Source organism: Eubalaena glacialis, chromosome 11 (assembly GCF_028564815.1).
Source record: "Eubalaena glacialis isolate mEubGla1 chromosome 11, mEubGla1.1.hap2.+ XY, whole genome shotgun sequence".
Lineage (NCBI taxonomy): Eukaryota > Metazoa > Chordata > Mammalia > Artiodactyla > Balaenidae > Eubalaena > Eubalaena glacialis.
The window spans coordinates 64,171,340-64,191,685 of record NC_083726.1 but is presented as its reverse complement, the minus strand read 5'-3'; the positions used below and the strand labels follow the sequence as shown (position 1 = coordinate 64,191,685).

Sequence of the window (20,346 nt, the reverse complement as noted above, 5' to 3'; positions counted from 1 at the left end):
CTAGTTTCCTCATTCATCCTGTGCAGACAAGGAAGATTATTTCCATTGTCTAGCATAGCATCTGGTACATGGTAGGTGCTTTATAACGCCCTACACATTCTGCGGAACTGGAGTGATCATTCTCCCATCACTTGTAAATCTGGAGGTATTTTTGCCTATGTTGGCACTGCCATCATTCTTTAAAACTATATTTTGTGAAAGAAACTCTGTGTTCTTACTGTTTGCGGAAGTTCTGAGGTTCCCAATGATTTCAAATGCCAAGCAGTGAAAGGGGACTGAATAACACACTTATGATCTGTGTTTTTACTCTGTATTCATGGAATCTGATTATCATTTACCTCTCTTTGTATATTTTTCTTTCCTCCACCCCTAAACAAAATGAAAGGACTCCACAATGCAAAGGGTGAAGGAAAGATAACTGTTTATTTCAGTTGAGCAGACAAGCATGTCAAGCAAATGAAGACAGAAGAACACATCATCAAGAGTATATTGGGAGACGGAAACAGATTTTTTTTTATTATCCCCTACTGTTACTAGAGAGAAAAATGTCTTCAGATAACCAGCGGTCAGCAGATGAGGACGAAGGCCAGTTATCCCGACTGATCAGGAAATCTAGAGATTCCCCCTTTGTCCCTGTAGGTAAGTACAAGCCTTGACTGGATACTGTAAAGCTGTTTCTAATAAAACAATAATGCCTTACCCAGTATCTTTGAGTATCGAAATAGTTTATATAATTGAATGTTTTGAGATAATTGGAGCTAACCCCTTCTATGCATGAATGAGTTACACTTTCAACACAGTTTCTAGTGTATAGCAAATCCTCAGTAAATATTAACTCTTATTATTATGAAGCATCAATTTTTTATTCTGTTTAATCCATTTTCATTAGCAGTCTATCGAAAATTACTAGTTCCCAGCCAATCTAAATAGGGTTGATCGAATGGACTGTAACTTTTCTGTAATGACTCAGAATCATCAGCAGCAGCATCATTTATTATTATACAGAGCCTATTAGAGACTATTGAGATGTATATAGACGGTCCTCAACTTACGACTTTTTGACTTTAAGATGACGAGAAAGCAATTCGCATTCAATAGAAACCATACTTTGAATTTTGATCTTTTCCTGGCCTAGCAATATGTAGTATGATACTCTCTTACGATGCTGGGCAGTGGCAGCTCCCAGTCAGCCTCGCCATCATAAAGGTAAACAACCAATACACTTACAACCACTCTGTACCCAACCATCCTGTTTTTCACTTTCAGTACAATATACAATAAATTACATGAGATATTCAACACTGTATTATAAAATAGGCTTTGTGTTAGATGATTTTGCCTAACTACAGGCTAATGTAAGTATTCCAAGCACATTTAAAGTAGGCTAGGCTAAGCTATGATGTTCAATAGGTGAGGTGTATTAAATGAATTTTTGACTTACAGTATTTTCAACTTACGATGGGTTTTTCAAGGTGTAACCCTGTCATGAGTTGAGGAAGATTTACATGTCTCTTTGTTCTCTAATCAACTCCAACCTTTAAGTTCTTGTGTCGATGTTTATAGACTTTTCTGTTTCTTCCATTACTGTTTGGTACCATCAGAAACTTCTGCTTCTAATGTTCTGTGGTGTCAGAAGCTAGATACCCACGCTTAAAAGAACCATGAGTCAGTTCAGAGTAAAGAAGCTCTGAATGAAAGCCTGGGGCTACCTGTACACTTGAGAGCATGAACTTTGTGGTGTTCATGCTCTGTGGCTTGTTGCTGGCTTCCTGATGTGTTCCAGATGCTGAGGTTGATGGTTAAGTAAACTCCAGGTTAAAGAAGTATTATTCTAATTATACCTGGAGTCTTAGCCTCTTTATCCTTTCCCAACACATATTTGATATGTTTACATTTTAAACAAATACTATGTGTATGTGGACTTTAAAAAACCCCCACAAAATCTAAGCACCAATATTATGTTTTAAAATCTAAGCTTTCTCTTCTTTCTCTTTTGGATGCTTTAGCTGCCCTAGGCATTATTATTTAATACTTCAGCCATGCCTCTTTCCTTGTGCTTTTTTTGTCTGGAAACTATTAAAATAACTTATTTAAATCAGATATACATACAGGGAACTATACTCAATATCCTGTTGTAAACCATAATGGAAAAAAGTATGAAAAAGAATATATATATTATAACTGAATCACTTTGCTGTACAGCAGAAATTAACACAACATTGTAAATCAAATATACTTCAATAAAAATTTTTTAAAATATATATATATAAATCAGATGTACATAACTTTGTGATTAATTCCACAAAAGCCTCTAAATAGGTATAAGTCATATGTTTCCATTAAATACCACTACAAATCTAGCAACTTTAGAAGTGTCATTATTCACATATCAAAAAGAATCAAAACTTTACTTTATAGTAATATTCTGTGTTTGAAAGTTCCACTTAATTTGATTAAGGCTTGTAATAGCACAAGAAATGGAGGCAAATAATTTTGTAGTGATTTATTCGTCTTCTTTAGCATTTTTAACTAGCAAAACAATTCAAGAACTCAGTGCCACTTGAACAGATCACTGTAATGAACAGAGATTAATCACTGTGCCTGTTGTAAATTAAATTGTTTTTCCAGAGACATTTAGTGTGATTAAAGTAGAAAGATAAAAGTGTTTCCAGCTAAATTCAGTTATATTCAAACTTTTCAAAATTGAAAAGAGATGTCAATTCTCCCCAAACTCATCTGTGGGTTTGCTGTAATTCCTATCAAAATCCCAGCAATGTTTTTTTGTAGACAGAAACAAGCTTATTCTAAAATTTATATAAAGGCAAAAGTTCTAGAATGGCTAAAACTACCTCTTTTAAGAAAAAGTATAAAGTAGGGCCTCCCTGGTGGTGCAGTGGTTAAGAATCCTCCTGCCAATGCAGGGGACATGGGTTCGAGCCCTGGTCCGGGAAGATCCCACATGCCGTGGAGCAAGTAAGTCCATGCGCCACAACTACTGAGCCTGCGCTCTAGAGCCGGACGTGCCACAACTACTGAAGCCCGCATGCCTAGAGCTGGTGCTCCGCAACAAGAGAAGCCACCGCAATGAGAAGCCTGCGCACCGCAACGAAGAGTAGCCCCCACTCGCCACAACTAGAGAAAGTCCACACACAGCAACGAAGACCCAACACAGCCAAAAATAAATAAATTAAATAAATTAAAAAAAAAAAAAAAAGGAGTCAGTTGATCTCAAGGATGGATACCTTTAATAAAAAAAAAAAAAACAGTATTAAGTGGAAGGAATCACCCCTACCAGATACTAAGGCTTAATATATAGATAGAGTAATTAAGACTGTGTGGTATTGATGAAGGGATAGATGCATAAATCAATAGGATGGAAGACAGATCCCCCAAAATAGAGCCACACTTTTATTATGCAAGTTTCCTTTATTCTTATGTCAAAATGTAGCATTTTTGTCCTTGTCACTTTTTTTTAAGTCTACCTTATCCCCTTTTAGATGTTATAAATATGCTTCCATTTTCTTCTAGATTTTGTTGATATTTTTATTTTCATATTTAATTCTAACCCATCCAGAATTTTTTTGTAGGGTCTGGTGTAAGATACAAATCCAAGTTAGTTCAAATAGTTTTTCCCTTATCTGTTATTTGGTTATCTTGATTTGTCATGGGTTAAGTTCTCACAGTGTTTCAAATCGCTTTCTAGAATTTTTCCTATTCAGTTGATTCCTACTCAGTTTTCTCTTTTAGAGTCAATTACACAGAATCTTGGTTGTCCCAGCAGTATATTCACCCCTTGACATATGTAGTGAATACAGAAATATTTGTATGGGCTTCTGGAATTTTCTAGAATCACAGTTCTTCCCAGAGTCACATATTTCTCATGCAAATATTCACACCTTTTTACCTCTCATTAAAATTTAATATCTCATTTTCACAGAAGAGTAAAGTTTCTTTCACTTTACTAGATTTACTCCTTATTTAATAACAAGTAGAGAGGAATAAAGCCAAACACCCAAAAGCTATGAATGCTGAAATTTTGGTTGGTTCACTCACTAGTTAAGTGACTTGCCCCAAATAAAAGGCTTGCAGCCTATAAATTTGAAGCCATGCCTCAGGAAAATTAGAAATTACTAGACAAGTTACTATAGTATACAGTTCAGGTTTTTCTGGGAAGAGTCAAAACTGCAAATATTGAATCCATGAGTGAAGTATCCTTTGGTATCTTGCCTGCTTATCTTTAGGTACTGATCCCTTGCACAGTCTTTTATTCAATTCTCTAAGCTCTTGGGAATTTTAGCCTGCTATTTTTATAATCCCTACTTTTTTAATTTACAGGGATAGCAGGCTTTACGACTGTGGGGTCCTATGGTCTTTACAAGTTAAAATACAGAAGAGATCAGAAAATGTCCATTCATCTTATTCACATGAGAGTTGCTGCCCAAGGATTTGTTGTAAGAGCTGTGACTCTAGGTAACCTGCTTAATTTGTATCTTGTGTTCAACTGTCTTTGAGCGTATTTTGATTTATTCATCCATTCATATTAGAGAGTATTTTTATTTATTCATTCATATTCATTCATGAATATTGGGTCAAGATGATGTAATGGAGGAGGAATGGTAAGAAAGACAGTGATCTTCACTTGGTTGAGGTTGCTGCCCAGTTATAGGCTTAATCTCTTGGTATTTTAAGCACTGGAAAAAAAAAAACCTCAGTAGGCAAAAGGTACAGACTTCTAGTTATAAAATAAATGAGTCATGGGGATGTAATGTACAGCATGGTGACTATAGTCAATAATACTGTATTGCATATTTGAAAGTTGCTATGAGGGTAGATCTTAAAAGTTCTCATCACAAGAAAAAAATTCTGTAACTATATATGGTAATAGATGTTAACTAGGCTTATTGTAATCATTTCACAATTCATACAAATATAGAATCATTATGTTGTACACCATAAATTCAAATTGTATGTGAATTATACTTCAATCTCAAAAAAGAAAAACCCAGTGGAGACCTAGGTTATAGTTTCTGTTATCCTCTATAGTGAAAGGAGCGGTGAATAGTTTATACCCTATATAACTCAGCTATTCCAAGCTTGAGCAATAGGCAATTTTTTATTAGTCTATAAATTAAGCAATATTTACACAGTCAAATCCAAAGAATGGGTATAAAATTATCTGGTTGATTCAGGTTATATCAACAGCTAAATCATTTAGTTCTAACAAGGAGTCTACTTTGGGACCTAAATTACCTAAAATTTTTGTCTACGTTAATGAGAACAAGTCACAATGTTCTTAGCTCCCCTTCATGCTGTGCAAAGTAGAATCAGCCTGAGTAGGTCTAGGATTATGGGATGATGGGTGTGGGGCTTGCCTATAGGGAGTTATATGGTAATTATCTTTCTACTATGAGCTGTGATGTGTGAGTCTTGAACAAAATACAACAAGAAACTTTACTACGAAGTAACAGGCCTCATTTTCATCATTCAGAAAACACTTATGAGCATGAGCTATGTGCAAGGCACTGTGCTGGTCTAGAGATACAGCAGTGAAACTAACTCTCTACCCTCAACTAGTTTAATCTCCTTAGGGAGAGAGATCAAGAGCAGGAGAAGACAATAGAAAGTCAGAGGTACTACGATAAGATAACACAGGTTGCTATGGAAGCACAAGCACAAAGGAGAGGCATTTAACTAGGGCTGAGAGTCCAGGGAGGCTTCTCTAAGGATGCAAACCATGTGATGAGCCAAGAATGTAGAGGAATTAACTAAGCAGAGAAGGAGGTCAGGATTCTAGGCAGAGGAAAAAAACAAAGGCACAGAAGCATGGCATGTTAGTGGAACTCGACACAGTTTGGTATGGTAGGCGAATCAATCAGTGTTTGATGAGACTGCAGAGCTAGGAGTAGTAACATATAGTAAGAGATTTATTTTAGGTATTTGGACTTATGTAACTGTGAGGCTCTTGCTTATGTATCAGGATCTGGGACCTGAAGTGGGCAGAGCAAGCAGTTAGAACAGGTAGATGAAAAATGAGAGAAGCAAGAAAAATCTGGAACCTGCAAGGATGAGCTGAAACACACAGGATGGTCTGGAATCCTTATGGATTTCTCACCATCTCTAAACTTCCAAATTTGATGATGGAGTGACATAGAAAAAGCGATGCCCCTCATCCTGGAGCTAAACATGGACCTGGCCAAGGAGTCAGAGAAGGTGAAAGAGGAAATTCAGCAGGAGCCATGGTAGCTGCACTCCTGATTGCTGCCCCATGCCAACCAGGTGGGCCAGCAGATAAGCAAAAATATGCTGCAACAGTGCCTTCCCAGGTAAAAAGAATTTGGCTGCTGCTTTACTTCTACCTTCTAAATCTCATGCAAAATGTCTCTTGTGCAATTTTTCAGGGAATGAAAGGAAAGGAATTCTGGAAAATCTAGTTATAGTTTAGCTAAGTTGATACATTACAAATCCGTCACTGTCTATCCCTTGTCAACCTGGCATCCATGTACACCTCTTTTAATACACTTACCTTCAAATAAAGACAATGGCAAAATCAACCATCCTTTGTATAACCAAAACCATGCTAACTCTCCCCCAAAAGAGGATACAAAATCCCTTTGTCCATCTTTGGGTGATGTTGATTCATCTTTGAGCTGAGTCGTATTCCCTTTTGATATCCTGTGATTTAAATCCTGAGATATAAAGTTAACTACTATTAACACTTCTTATATTAGATGGTAGGTAAATGGAAATGGCAAATAGAAAAAAATTGGTGACTGTATACACAAGTGTATTCATATCAAAATAAGGAAGAAATATTCATAACTATCACAGTCTTTGTTTCTGCAACTGGTCGGATGATCATGGCTCATATTATAACTATGTTTTTCCACTGGCCATTTCATCCACCCTTTGCCTTCCGAAAGCACCTTGGCTATTCATTGTTATTTGACTGGGGTGTTGACCCAAACATTCTTAAATGATCTAGGTCATTAATGATCCTTCCTGTACTGGGTGTAATTTTCCACCTTCTTTAATCACATGACATGGGACTACTAAGAAATGCCCCAGAAGGTATACATTCCAGACACAGTCCTCCTTACCCTACCAATATAGTAGCAATTTACCCTTGATCGATCAGATCAATGTAATGGACTAATGTGATGTCCTGTGGAATAGAGAGATGATCAAGGTCCTGCAGACTAGATTGTGGCATAGGGCTGGAGAGTTCACACAGCCGTGAGACTGAACACTGAAAGTATACTGCTGGCCCTGCCAGATGAAAGCAAACTGCTTCTGATGGTCTTTACTAAAAGGTATACAGAAAAAAGCAATCAATCAGATTAATAGCTGCAAAACAAATAGCAAAAATTGTGTTGATTTGCTATAGCAATGAAACCACATCTGTACAGAAGCTGCAATTAGACTGATCACCTGATTAAGTTTATAGAAATCCATTATCATTCTCCAAGATCCATCTGTCTTCTGGCCAAAGAGGCAAAATGAATGGAGATATGGTAGGAATCACCACCCTGGCATCTTTAACGTCCTTGATGATGACACTAGTCTCTACAATCCCTCTGGGAATGCAGTATTGCTTTGGTAATAGAAGCATTTAGAATGGCTTACACTGCACTTCCCTGATGGCGCAGTGTTACGAATCGCCTGACAATGCAGGGGACACGGGTTTGAGCCCTGGTCCGGGAAGATCTCACATGCTGCAGAGCAACTGAGCCCATGTGCCACAACTACTGAGCCCGTGTGCCGTAACTACTGAGCCCACGTGCCACAACTACTGAAGCCCACGCGCCTAGAGCCTGTGCTCCGCAACAAGAGAAGCCACCGCAATGAGAAGCCCACTCACTGCAACTAGAGAAAAGCCCGCACACAGCAATGAAAACCCAACGCAGCCAAAAATAATTAATTAATTAATTTTTAAAAAAACCAACAATGGCTTACACTTGGCTTTCCCTACCATAATAGCCCTTACTCCACAGGTCAGGGAACCAATGTGAGGATTCTGATAGTTGCTGATTATGTCTATTCCAATTACACATTCCATAACTGGGGAAATAACATAAGATAGGTTCAGGGACCCACCTCACCAACTGTAAAATAGACCTGCAGCAAAACTCCACTGACCTGACCATAAACTCCTAGTTCGACTGGTAGAACACACTAATTCTCCAGGCATTAGTATCAATTCAAAATCAATATTTAACAATGTCCCACAAATGTGATTATTTCCCCTTCCTCTTGCACAGGCACCCTGCTGAATAGTCATAGGTGCTTTTGGGGAAGACTAGAAGGAGGATTTATAGTATTTGCATTTTTGGCTGTGAAACAGGGTCTTTCCTTAAGGAGATCTGACCTCTTGTTTATTCCAGGGACTTTGGGTCTATGAATTGACTCAAATTTGGGAATTGGTTGAGGGGCCATGGCTCTCTATTGTGATGATTCAAGTCAAACTTTTGTTCGCCAGACCTAGAGCTTTTCTGCTTACATGCTGCTCACCACTTTCAACTCTAGGTACAACATAATCAATTAGCCAATGCCAAAGATCTTTGTGGCTTAGACTATTTTGATTACTGCTTAGGCTTTGCTGCCCATTACAGTAATCATGCTTTCCTTGTCTTTGTCAATTAAAAGCTGCCGCTTGGCCCCTGCCACCCCACAATCCCATCATCCCTACTGAATTCAGGGAGCCCAGAAATTCCTACTGTCATTTCTGGCTTATAGGAAATCATTACCATAGACCTCTTCAAGGAGGCCAGGGCTCCCTTCACAAATGTACTTCTCACAGCTCTGCAGAAGGAAGGAGATATATTTAGGGGGTGAGTGAGCAGGATAAATCCAGTCTAACATTTCCAATCTCCCTAAGCCTTTGGATACCTTCCTTTATGGCAAAGTTTCTCAATCTCAGCACTATTGACGTTTTGGACTGGATTATTCTTTGTTGCGGAGGACTGTCCTGTGCATTACAGAATGTTCAGCAGCATCCCTGGCTTCTACCCACTAGATGCCAATGGTACCCACCCACCCGCGCTGTGACAGCCAAACACGTCTCCAGACACTGCCAGATCTCCTTGGGGAACAAAATTGCCCCAGTAAAGAAGAATCACTGCTGTACCATGGAAGTATACTAAGGAAGTTCTGGTATTTCAACTTCATTTAGTGGAGACTACTTTTTGGTCCAAGTTTCAGTCATTTGCAGACAGAGAGAAGGACTGTTTGTACTGGCAAAGGATTCTCAGTAAGATATAGGGGCTCAAGGACCCAATTTCACTGAAATCTGCTTATATGTCCCCATCCCAATTTTCAGAGTCCCACGCCTTCCAAAGCAGTGCTCTAAACTTTTTTTCTTTTTTAATATTTATTTATTTGACTGCGCCAGGTCTTAGTTGTAGCACGAGGGATCTTCGTTGCGACATACAGGGTCTTTTTTAGTTGCAGCATGTAGGGTCTTTTTTAGTTGCGGCATGCAGGCTCTAGTTCCCTGACAAGGGATCGAACCCCTGCCCCCTGCTTTAGGAGTGTGGAGTCTGAACCACTGGACCACCAGGGAAGTCCCCAATGCCCTCAACTTTAACATAAGAGGTGTTATGAGGTTGGGAATTTAATTTGTGTTGTGATTAGTCACTCACAGGATTAGCCCCTGTGTACATTTTTCAAAAATACCAGTCTCATGGCTACAGGAGTTAAGAGTTTCTTTTTAGAAAGTCATAAAGCTTTCAGGTCCCTCACAAGACCTTGAGCTAGGAATTTAAAGCCATGAGCCCATCATATAGTTTTCCCAAGTTCTCCAGCACATTTAAAAGTTACTAACCTTATTATACTCCTTACTTCCACTAAATGTTCTATGACAATAAATACTTGATCACCCAAAGCCTTGCTTTCTATAGGCACCTGATTAAGGGTATCTGCAAGGTGATAATTTTTTTAATGTTTTGCTACCACATGCCATGGACTGCTAGCATACTCTTTGCCACTGGAGGGGGAAAAAAAAAAAAAGCCCATTAATACCTTTAAATCTAATCAGATCAGAGAACCAACTCCAGATAACCCAGAACCAATTCAGAGAACCAATGCTCAGGGTATGTTCCTCTGGAAGCTTCCAATACCAAATTCTGGATCCGTCAGTTCAATCAGAGAAGGAAAACTACTAGTAGTGATATATAAAAAGGGATTTATTATCGAGATATGACCTTAAGCAATTTTGGGAGCTGGCTGAACAGTCCATGTTAGGTTGTTGGTTATATTTCTAATGCTGGCACCTGAAGTTAACAAGGCAGCAATTGGGAAAGAAAAATAAACTAGAATCTGCAAGGGTGAGCTGGAACCCACAAAGACAAATGGAAACTTGAGTCAGAGTCTTGCTGACTCCAACCTTGATCATGGCATGACCTTTAGGAAAAACTGGCACCCTCTATCATGGAGCTAATCCACACCTGGCCCAGGAGCCAGAAAAGCTAATGGAGGAGATCCAGGAGGAGCTGAAGGATTTGTGGGCCTGACTGCTGCCCATCAACAGCGAGGTGAGCCAGCAGATAAACAACAACATACACAAGCTGTAATAGCACCGGGTGCTCTGCACCAAGCCTTCCAAGTGCAAAAAGAATTTGGCAGCTCCTGCTTCAACTTTCACCTTCAAATCTCAAATAAAATGTCTCTCATGGCCAAGCTAACCTGGAACTATGCAGGGAAGGGAATTCTGGAAAACACAGTAACAGCTTAGTTAAATTGATATAAAACAAATCCCCCAATAGATTTATACGGTTGCTAGTTGAGGAGTAAAAAGATGAAGTGAGCCAGTGAAGGGTTTAAACAGGGGAGTAACAGTCAGAATAGCATCTAAAAGATGCCTGCTGGGAGACTTCCCTGGTGGTCCAGGGTTAAGACTCCCCGCCTCCAATCCAGGGGGCGCGGGTTCAATCCCTGGTTGGGGAACTAAGGTCCCACATGCCACTTGGCCAAAAAAAAAAAGAAAGATGCCTGCTGTACAGAAAGATCAGAAACAGGCAATATGAAACTGTTTGTTTAGGGATACTAAACAGACTGTCACACTGTAAAGGCAAGGAAAACTATTATCATAAAATTCAGAACAGTGGTTACCTATGAAAAAGGGAGTGGAATATGATCAGAAAGGGAAACCTGGAGGCTTCCAGGATGCCTGTAATATTCTACTTCTTGACCCATAATTACAGGTGTTCATTCTACAACTATCTGTTAATCTGGTCATTTAAGTTTTATGAACTATTTTCCATGCATATTTATATCACCATGAAGAAAGTGTTAAGAGGAAAAAGAAAATGATTAGAGATGATTTGCAAAGGAGGGGAGAAAAAAGGCAGAAGCCAATTAGATGATGAATTGGATGTGAATTAAGGCAGTGGCAATGGCAACAGAGAGGAGATGGATTCTAGAAATACTGAGGACTCAGCAACTAAGTGATTGGGAAAAGTAAGGAAGGAAGAATCAAGGATGACTCCTAGGTTTCTGGTCTGGGCAACCAGATGAAAGGTTTGCCTTTCACACATAAAAAAGAATGAAGAAGAAAGAACAGGTTTGGTGAGAGGATGAGCACATATTGGATAAAACAATAATAACATATAATGAGTGCTTATGATGTGTAAGTCACTCTGCTTTATATATCATTATCTCATTTAATCTTAATAAATACCTACTTTTGACATCACCTGGTGTATTGCAGTACAACTCAATACTGATGTTAACCACGTGGAGCTCACATCAGATGCCCCAGGTTTAAGGACATGGTTCCCCAAAACACTGCCCTTCTTTCAGACACTGCCATTGGGGTTTCCCAGACCACCTGCACTTCTGACCAACTGGCTACAAATTCAAGGTTTCCCAAGACTCCCTCAGGTTTGATATTTCACTAGAAGAACTTATAGTACTTAGGGAAGCACCGTACTCACAATTACAATTTCATTATAAAGTATACAAATCAGGACCAAATAGACACATAGGGTAAGGTCTGGGAGGGTACCAAACTCAAAATCTCGCCCTGTGGAATTGGTGCATGTCACCCTCCCAGCACATCCATGTGTTTACCAACCAAGAAACTCCACTGAGCTTCAGTGTCCAGAGTTTTTACTGGGGCTTCATTATGTAGGCATGATTGACTGAATCATTGGCCACATGACTGAACTCAATCTCCAGTCCTACTCCCCTCCCTGCAAGTCTAAGAACCCTCTAATCACATGGCTGGTCTTCTGGCATGACTAGCCACATCCTGAAGCTACCTAGGAGCCCACCATGAGTCACCTAATTAGCATAAATTCAGATATGACTCAAGGGGCTCATGACCAGACAAAGTATTAAACAACAATACTCAATGAGGTAGGTATTGTTATTATCCTGTTTACAGATAAGGAAACTGAGGCTTAGAGAGGAAAGGTTACCTATTTACAGTAACATGGGCAATCTATTCCAGAGCCTGAACTCTTAATTTTATACTGACTAAGACACCTATGGAAGATGTCTCTAAATTACAGTACTCATACCCTAGTTGATGTATAAGGAGGTCCATGGGGACGTGGGAAGAAAATATTTTTATCTTAAAAACAAAAAAGCGGGACTTCCCTGGCAGTCCAGTGGTTAAGACTCCATACTCCCAATGCAGGGGGCATGGGTTCGATCCCTGGTCGAGGAACTAAGATCCCGCATGCATGCCACACCGCATAGCCAAAAATAACCAAGAACAAAAAAGCTCTACCAGTACACAGACTGACCGTAGTACATTTATATGGTTTATAAATAAATGTGCATTTTGAGGGGCATGCTCAACATATTTACTTATATACAATTTTAAAGTTTTGGAGACCACCTAACTATGGGATATGGAAATGTCACATATAATATAACCTATACATGGGTCTCACATTCAGAAGAGAGATCTAACTTGCTTACCAGTGAAGCAACAGGTGTGAATGAGGTGGGAAAAGGGTTGGGATCAGAACTCCAGGGAACGCCAACATTTAAGAGGTAGGCAAGAGGTTAATAATTATTTGTGCAGATATCTAATTTGCTATCTAATTGAGATGAGAACTAACTTGCCCTTTAGGCTCTGTGCACTTTTTGTAGGTATTAACAGATGTCAGAAATAAAACTGAAGGAAAATGAAGTAAAGGTTTAGTTCAGACAATCTACTAGATAGCTGATGCCTTGACAATTGATATGGATGGGGAGAGTGGTGACTTGTAGTTTAAATCTGTGACTCCCTAACTTGCTTTATTTGTTTGTTTGGTTTTTATAAATTTATTTATTTATTTTTGTCTGTGTTGGGTCTTCGTTGCTGCGTGCGGGCTTTCTCTAGTTGCAGCGAGAGGGAGCTGCTCTTTGTTGTGGCGTGTGGGCTTCTCATTGCAGTGTCTTCTCATTGCGAAGCACGGGCTCTCGGTGCGCAGGCTTCAGTAGTTGTGGCACGCGGGCTTCAGTAGTTGTGTTGCGCAGGCTCTAGAGCGCAGGCTCAGTAGTTGTGGCGTATGGGTTTAGTTGCTCCATGGCACGTGGGATCTTCCTGGACCAGGGCTCGAACCCGTGTCCCCTGCATTGGCAGGCGGATTCTTGACCACTGTGCCACCAGGGAAGCCCCCTAACTTGCCTTGGATATGAACATTTGCTGACATCCCTGGAATTCACTGAAGCAGCTCCTCTCTTCCTCAGGATATTTTCCCTGACCACTTCCGCCTTTCTGCATGGTCCTAGGACCTCATCCTTGGGGAAGATGTACATTTATCTCATCTGCCTAAACATAGCTAATTCATCCACTGGACTGTAAATCCCTAGAAGCAGGGATTAGATCCATTTACCTTGCTTTTCTTCAGAATACTGAGTACTAGTAGACACTGAATAGATGTTTTCTAAGTTGAAGTGCCTATTGTTTTTATCTCAAGATCTAGCCAAATCTTCCCACTTTCCTTTCTCACCAATATTTTAAAATTCAAACTTTAGGGTGGCATTGTAATGTCACAAATGCAGATTTGTACTGATCCTAAAGGGCTCATAGATTTGTTTTTTGTTTTTTTTTCCTGGAGTCACTCATATGATCCAAGCCAAAAATTAATAAGATAGAGGGCGTTTGTTTGTTTTTTAATTGTAGGTTAGTTTTAGAAAAAATACAAGTGCAGAAATTCAGTGTTTGTTTCCCATGGATACTCTATTGATATACATCTTTTTGTTTCTAGGTGGTCTCTAGTCTATGTATAAGGATTACATTAGACCTCGATCCTTCAATGTGTCCAAAAAAATGAAGCTTCAGACAAGAAAAACAAGAAGCCTTCTGAAAACTATTTATTATGATGAATTTTTAATATGTAGCAAATTATACTGCAGAAGTTTCAGCCGGAATTCTCATAGACTTCAGCTGGTTAAGAAGTCGATTTCCAAATCAACAATCATAGTCAGCTCAAAAATATCTTTCTTGATGTCTTTCAAAGGCTAGGCCATGATTTTCTGACTTTTAAAATTTTTATTTTCTAGCTAGTGGCAGAAAATAATCTATATTACGCCAAATCAATCTGAAAATTAGGAGTTACATAGTGGCTACAGAAAAATTTTCTCTATCCATATTAAATATGATGCTCTATTCATAGCTTAATTCTCCACAAACAGGGCAAGGTAATTAAGGCTTTCATAAACGCCTTTCTAGAATGGGCAAAAATTACATCAGAGGAGAATGGCTATTTTGTTATTTAAATCTGGTTCTCCACTGTGCACCTCACTCTTATATAAAAACTTGACTATTTTACCACAAACGTAAAGGTCTTAACATTTAAATATCTGTGTATTCATTTTTATACTTCTTGAAAGTATTTCTAGGAGTACAAAGGTAAATTGCTAAAAAAAATCCCTTTTCCCTCAGATGGCAGCATTGAGGGAAAAAAGGATTTAGTCCAGAAGTGCTGCTGCTAATCTGGTATGACACTGTAGAAAACACAAGAAACAAAGAAGATATTAAATGTTAAGTATACCTGTGGCATCAAACTCCTCTGTAATTACCCTAGGGTTCTAAAAACTAAGCTAGACCTTGTTGAAGTCATAACTGCCGTGGCTCAGATTTACTCCCTGACTCCAGGCCCGGGAAAGAAAACAAAACAAAACAAAAAAGTACCCACTGAGATAAAATCAAGAATACACTGTAATATGATCTGTGGTGCTGATTTCCTCTTCCTTGATGTTGCCTGTAGTGGAGGAATACTCTGACAGGAAGGTGAAGTCTAGTGTTTGGGAAGGGAAAGACACAGCAATATCTGAAAATATATCTGCATTCTAGACATTACCCACTGTTCTGTGTATTATATACACTTTTCTCTACTGGCACAGGGTAATTATTTTAAAAGTTGCCATCTGTACTCTTCTAGTGCCACCAACAAGTACACGTTTCAGTCAACACTGTCCTCCTTAGAAAATAGGCAAGGAGGGACTTCCCTGGTGGCGCAGTGGTTAAGAATCCACCTGCCATTGCAGGGAACACGGGTTCGAGCCCTGGTCCGGGAAGATCCCACATGCTGCGGAGCAACTAAGCCCGTGTGCCACAACTACTGAACCTGTGCTCTAGAGCCCGCAAGCCACAACTACTGAACCTGTGAGCCACAACTACTGAAGCCCACGCGCCTAGAGCCCGTGCTCCGCAACAAGAGAAAACACCGCAATGTGAAGCCCACGCACTGCAACGAAGAGTAGCCCCCGCTCGCTGCAGCTAGAGAAAGCCTGCGTGCAGCAACGAAGACCCAGTGCAGCCAAAAATAAATAAATTAATTAAAAAAGAAAATAGGCAAGGAAAGAATCCAACTACTTTATTCTACTAGAGTAAATATTCCAGCAGTTGGCTCTAATATGTTCCATGAAAGTCAGAAAAATTTAAGATGGCTGGCATAGAAATGTCATCCTTCATGTTGATTACACAATGAAAAGATCCTTCTAATCAGGCTACCAGAAAGATCCCACTCTCTCAATATATGCTCAGCAGTAAAAATAGATTAACTGAAGTGTTTAATCAGAAATGGGCTTTTCTCACAAAACCCAAGAGATTCCAAAATTTTGTCATAATCTTACTCTGAAAGTACTAAAGTAATATATTTATTGCTTGAAAAAAGCAATGAAAAATATTTATTAAGAGTATTATGCCTGAGAGCTCACAAATTATGTTTAAATTAAAATGTAAAATCTTGTATGGAGAAAAGTTAAGTATGCAGGATGCCCATTCACCCACATTAGCCTGGGTAAAGATGGGAAGCCGTTGCAGGAGGACCTTATAAATAGATAAAATACAGTACCTGAATTAACACAATACTTCTGGAGCAAAGGTTTGGTGGCTTAATATCATAATGTTTAAAACTGAGAAGGCTATTTTCATCGTCTGCTGTAACCTCTGCCTCACTGACTAATTAAACTATTTCATGTGCCTGGATATGCTCTGACTGCCTTTTATATTAGGCCAACACACAGTTAGGTAGCAGCTGCTCAGTAACAATTATTTAATTGCATTTTTCTAACATTCTGGGTATACACTGTCAGAGCATCCTTTTAAAAATTGACTCCACAGTGTTAAACCCCAGGAACTGAGTGAGTATATGCATCTAGGTTAATCTTAAGATTGAATACATTGGGATTTCCCTGGCGATCCAGAGGTTAATACTCCAGACTTCCACTGCAGGGGGCGAGGGTTCAATCCCTGGTTGGGGAGCTAAGATCCCACATGCCGCACAGCACAGCCAAAAACAAAAAGATTGAATATATTAATATCTATATAAGCACATAACATAGAAATCCAGATTTGTAAATCATAAATTAAAGAATAATTTAATATTCTTAACTTAGCATAAAACTTTACCCAAGACTCACTCTTTAGACATCAATCTTCTCTACTGGTTTTAGCATGATTCAGTTTGCTTTATTATCAAATTTTCTGATTACAGGAGTTAGATGACCTGAGGGGTATACTTATAAATTTTTGTAAACTCTAGTCTGTTCCTAGTAACATACAGTTAAAAGAATGGAGAAAAGCTACAGAAATCCCTCAAGTACTTAATCTCTGTTTAACCAACCACCTTATCTTTTTATGAGTTGCAAAACAGGATTTTTTTTTTTTTGCTTTTTTTTCTTTCCCCAAATATTCTCTGGTAGTGAAACTACTGAGAAATGAAATTGCCCATGGAGGGAGGAAAATCCAACAAACTGATTCATCTAGATTGCTGTCTCTGTATAAAGAAACCAAAACACTGATATGGGAAAGGAAATAGTTAATCAAGTCCTGGAAGCACAGAGAGTCCCATACAGGATAAATTCAAGGAGAAACACGCCAAGACACATATTAATCAAACTATCAAAAATTAAATATAAAGAAAACATATTAAAAGCAGCAAGGGAAAAACAACAAATAACACACAAGGGAATCCCCATAAGGTTAACAGCTGATCTTTCAGCAGAAACTCTGCAAGCCAGAAGGGAGTGGCAGGATATACTTAAAGTGATGAAGGAGAAAAACCTACAACCAAGATTACTCTACCCAGCAAGGATCTCATTCAGATTTGATGGAGAAATTAAAACTTTACAGACAAGCAAAAGCTGAGAGAGTTCAGCACCACCAAACCAGCTTTACAACAAATGCTAAAGGAACTTCTCTAGGCAAGAAACACAAGAGAAGGAAAACACCTACAATAACAAACACAAAACATTTAAGAAAACGGGAATAGGAACATACATATCGATAATTACCTTAAATGTAAATGGATTAAATGCTCCCACCAAAAGACACAGACTGGCTGAATGGATACAAACTCATTTTTTAAGTCGCTTTTTCAAGTAAAAGCTGATAAGTGGCGTTAACTCAGTTTCATTTTTGAGATCAGAAGGTCTCTAACCTGGGTTGCAAGGCTGCTGCTCTTATCAGAAGTTTCAAGTGCCATGAAGTAGAAGTGAGGGAATCTGAAAGTATCATCTTGGAAAAAATTCCTGCCACTTAGAGGATCAAATCATTATAAATGAACATAGGCAATGTCTGGATTTTTTTAAGTCTTACTGAAAGGTGCTAAGTTTTAAAATAAGGCAGAGAGGTTGGATATTTAATTTTTATGCTGAAAGAGAAAAGTGATGCTCAAACACACAAAGGCTGCAGGGTTTGCAAACTCAATGCCTTTGGGGCTGGAAGGAAATGAAAGAAGGCATGGATGCCACCCTGGAGTATATTCCATTAAAAATGGATAGCTGGGCATGGACTTATATAACACTACCAAATGTAAAATAGATAGCTAGTGTGAAGCAGCCGCATAGCACAGGGAGATCAGCTCGGTGCTTTGTGACCACCTAGAGGGGTGGGATAGGGAGGATGGGAGGGGGACGCAAGAGGGAGGGGATATGGGGATATATGTATATGTATAGCTGATTCACTTTGTTATAAAGCAGAAACTACCATTGTAAAGCAATTATACTCCAATAAAGATGTAAAAAAAAAAAAAAAAAGGGATAGCTGCCATTCAGTTCAAGCCAACTGCACTTCCGTGAAGGAACGTGGGCCCAGTGTTGAAAATCTTCTGACTTTTCAATCAGATTGTTACGCAGAAACTTTCAAGTTTTAAATATTAAATGTTTGATTATAAAAATTTTATGGAAAAAAAAAATCCTGGTTAGGAAGAGGGGGTCAAAAAGTATCTATAAGCCACATGTAGGCAGGCAGCTTGTGACATGTGGACAAATCTTCCAAGTCCCAGTCTAGTTCTCATCTCATACTATTATACTTGGTATATATAACTTAAAACGCTTAGCATTCCCTAGGAGAGTCAGCATGAGAAATATTAGCCACTCCGGGAAATAGACTTTGGACCTAGAAATGGTGTTTGGAGTGTTAATGGGAAAAGTGGGAAGAAAAGACATGGTGGGACTATACACACATCAGAAAGAAAACTAATACCTCCATTATCTTCTGTTGGGACTTACAAAGTTAAATGTTAGAATTCTTTTTATACCTACAACTTAAATGCTAGAATGGGCTGAGTTACAATGCAGCAGGGAAAACTGATCATTGGTTTAAGTGTGATTTCTGGATCCTGTTCGTAGGCATTAAGCTCTTTGGAAAATACCATCATATCTCTGGAAAAAACTCAAGAAAAGCAACAAAGAAAATAACAATCACAAAGCACACCGACAACCAGGATTAAATATGCCAAATAGAAGAAGTGTTTTCTTTGGAAATGATGTGCTAGTATCAGTAGTTACCAAGGTTTGGTCAATTAAAATCAAAGTGAAATTTAACTGGCTATAGTCAAGTATCACTTTAAAAGTAAGTCAGCTTGACCAGTTCACTCTGAAAAAGAACAGTGCTCCTTTTCCTTTGTCACTTGCGATCCAGACAAAATAAATATCTGATTTATCTGAGCACCATTTGTTAAAAAAATACAAAAGATCTATCATTTTTATATAACCTTAAAACTCTACCCAAACTGATATGTTCAGGTTTACATAAACATACACACATATATATTTTTAAAATTCCATAAGTCGAGACACAAGCCCATAGGGGTGTGTGACCATCATAGGCTAAAAATTTAACTCTGGCAGTTGCAGGACTCTGCGGGTCTCTGACCTACACTTAAAGCTGTCAGCTTTTAACACCCGTCCCATGAGGAAATCTTTGCCTTTTGCTCAAAATGGTTGAACAAAACTCACCACTGAACTAACAGAGATAACGTTAACAGGACACTTGGCACAAAAGGACTAAGAGAAAGTGGGTCTTATAGAGTCTCTCAGGCTGTCAGTCATCTAGACACAAGTGAGTCAGCATCCACGGTGTTCAGAAGGTAGAGTTCAGGCTGAACTGTCAATCCCAGACGTAGGTACTGAGGACAAAAAGACGGAAAAGGGTTAGACTGATTTGCAAGTATTTAAATATTGAATTTGGCATTTAAGTACCTATAATCAGCATATCAATGTAGGTCTTTTTTCAGTTCTGCTATATAGACTTTCATTTCAGAAAAGAAATGGCTTACAGATACACGAATGGTTTATTGTATATAAAATAATTGCTAGGAGCCGAAATAGTTAAAGATTGAGATAGTACCGAATGCCCTCAGGAAAATTTGCACTTTTATTCTTGCGACACTCTCTGCCTCAGGATGATTGTTTCTGATCAGGATATTAAGAGCAAACGCACTGCAAGCTTTTGTACTTTAATACCAAGTGTGTTAGAAATAAAATTTCAGGGACTTTTCTGGCTGCCCAGTGGTTAGGACTCCAGGCTTTTACTGCTGAGAGCGCAGGTTCAATCCCTGGTCGGGGAACTAAGATCCCACAAGCTGCCCAGCACGGCCAAAAAAAAAAGAAATCAAATTGCAA

General features: G+C 38.9%; 2 protein-coding genes across 2 annotated transcripts in view; one reads left to right on the top strand and one right to left on the bottom strand.

The window, feature by feature from the left end:
- The first annotated feature begins 545 nt into the window (after nt 1-545).
- HIGD1C (HIG1 hypoxia inducible domain family member 1C) lies at nt 546-14,212 on the top strand. The gene is made up of 3 exons (XM_061205515.1): nt 546-639; nt 4,336-4,470; nt 14,202-14,212. The coding sequence occupies exons 1-3, from the start codon at nt 546-548 to the stop codon at nt 14,210-14,212; spliced, it is 240 nt and encodes a 79-aa protein (XP_061061498.1).
- Nucleotides 14,213-19,158: 4,946 nt separating this feature from the next.
- Nucleotides 19,159-20,346, bottom strand: part of SLC11A2 (solute carrier family 11 member 2) — a 32,101-nt gene continuing 30,913 nt past the window's right edge. The window contains exon 17 of the mRNA XM_061206216.1: nt 19,159-19,850. Within this exon, the coding sequence (XP_061062199.1) occupies nt 19,770-19,850 (81 nt within the window). The 3' untranslated portion in view covers nt 19,159-19,769. The remainder of the gene's footprint in view (nt 19,851-20,346) is intronic.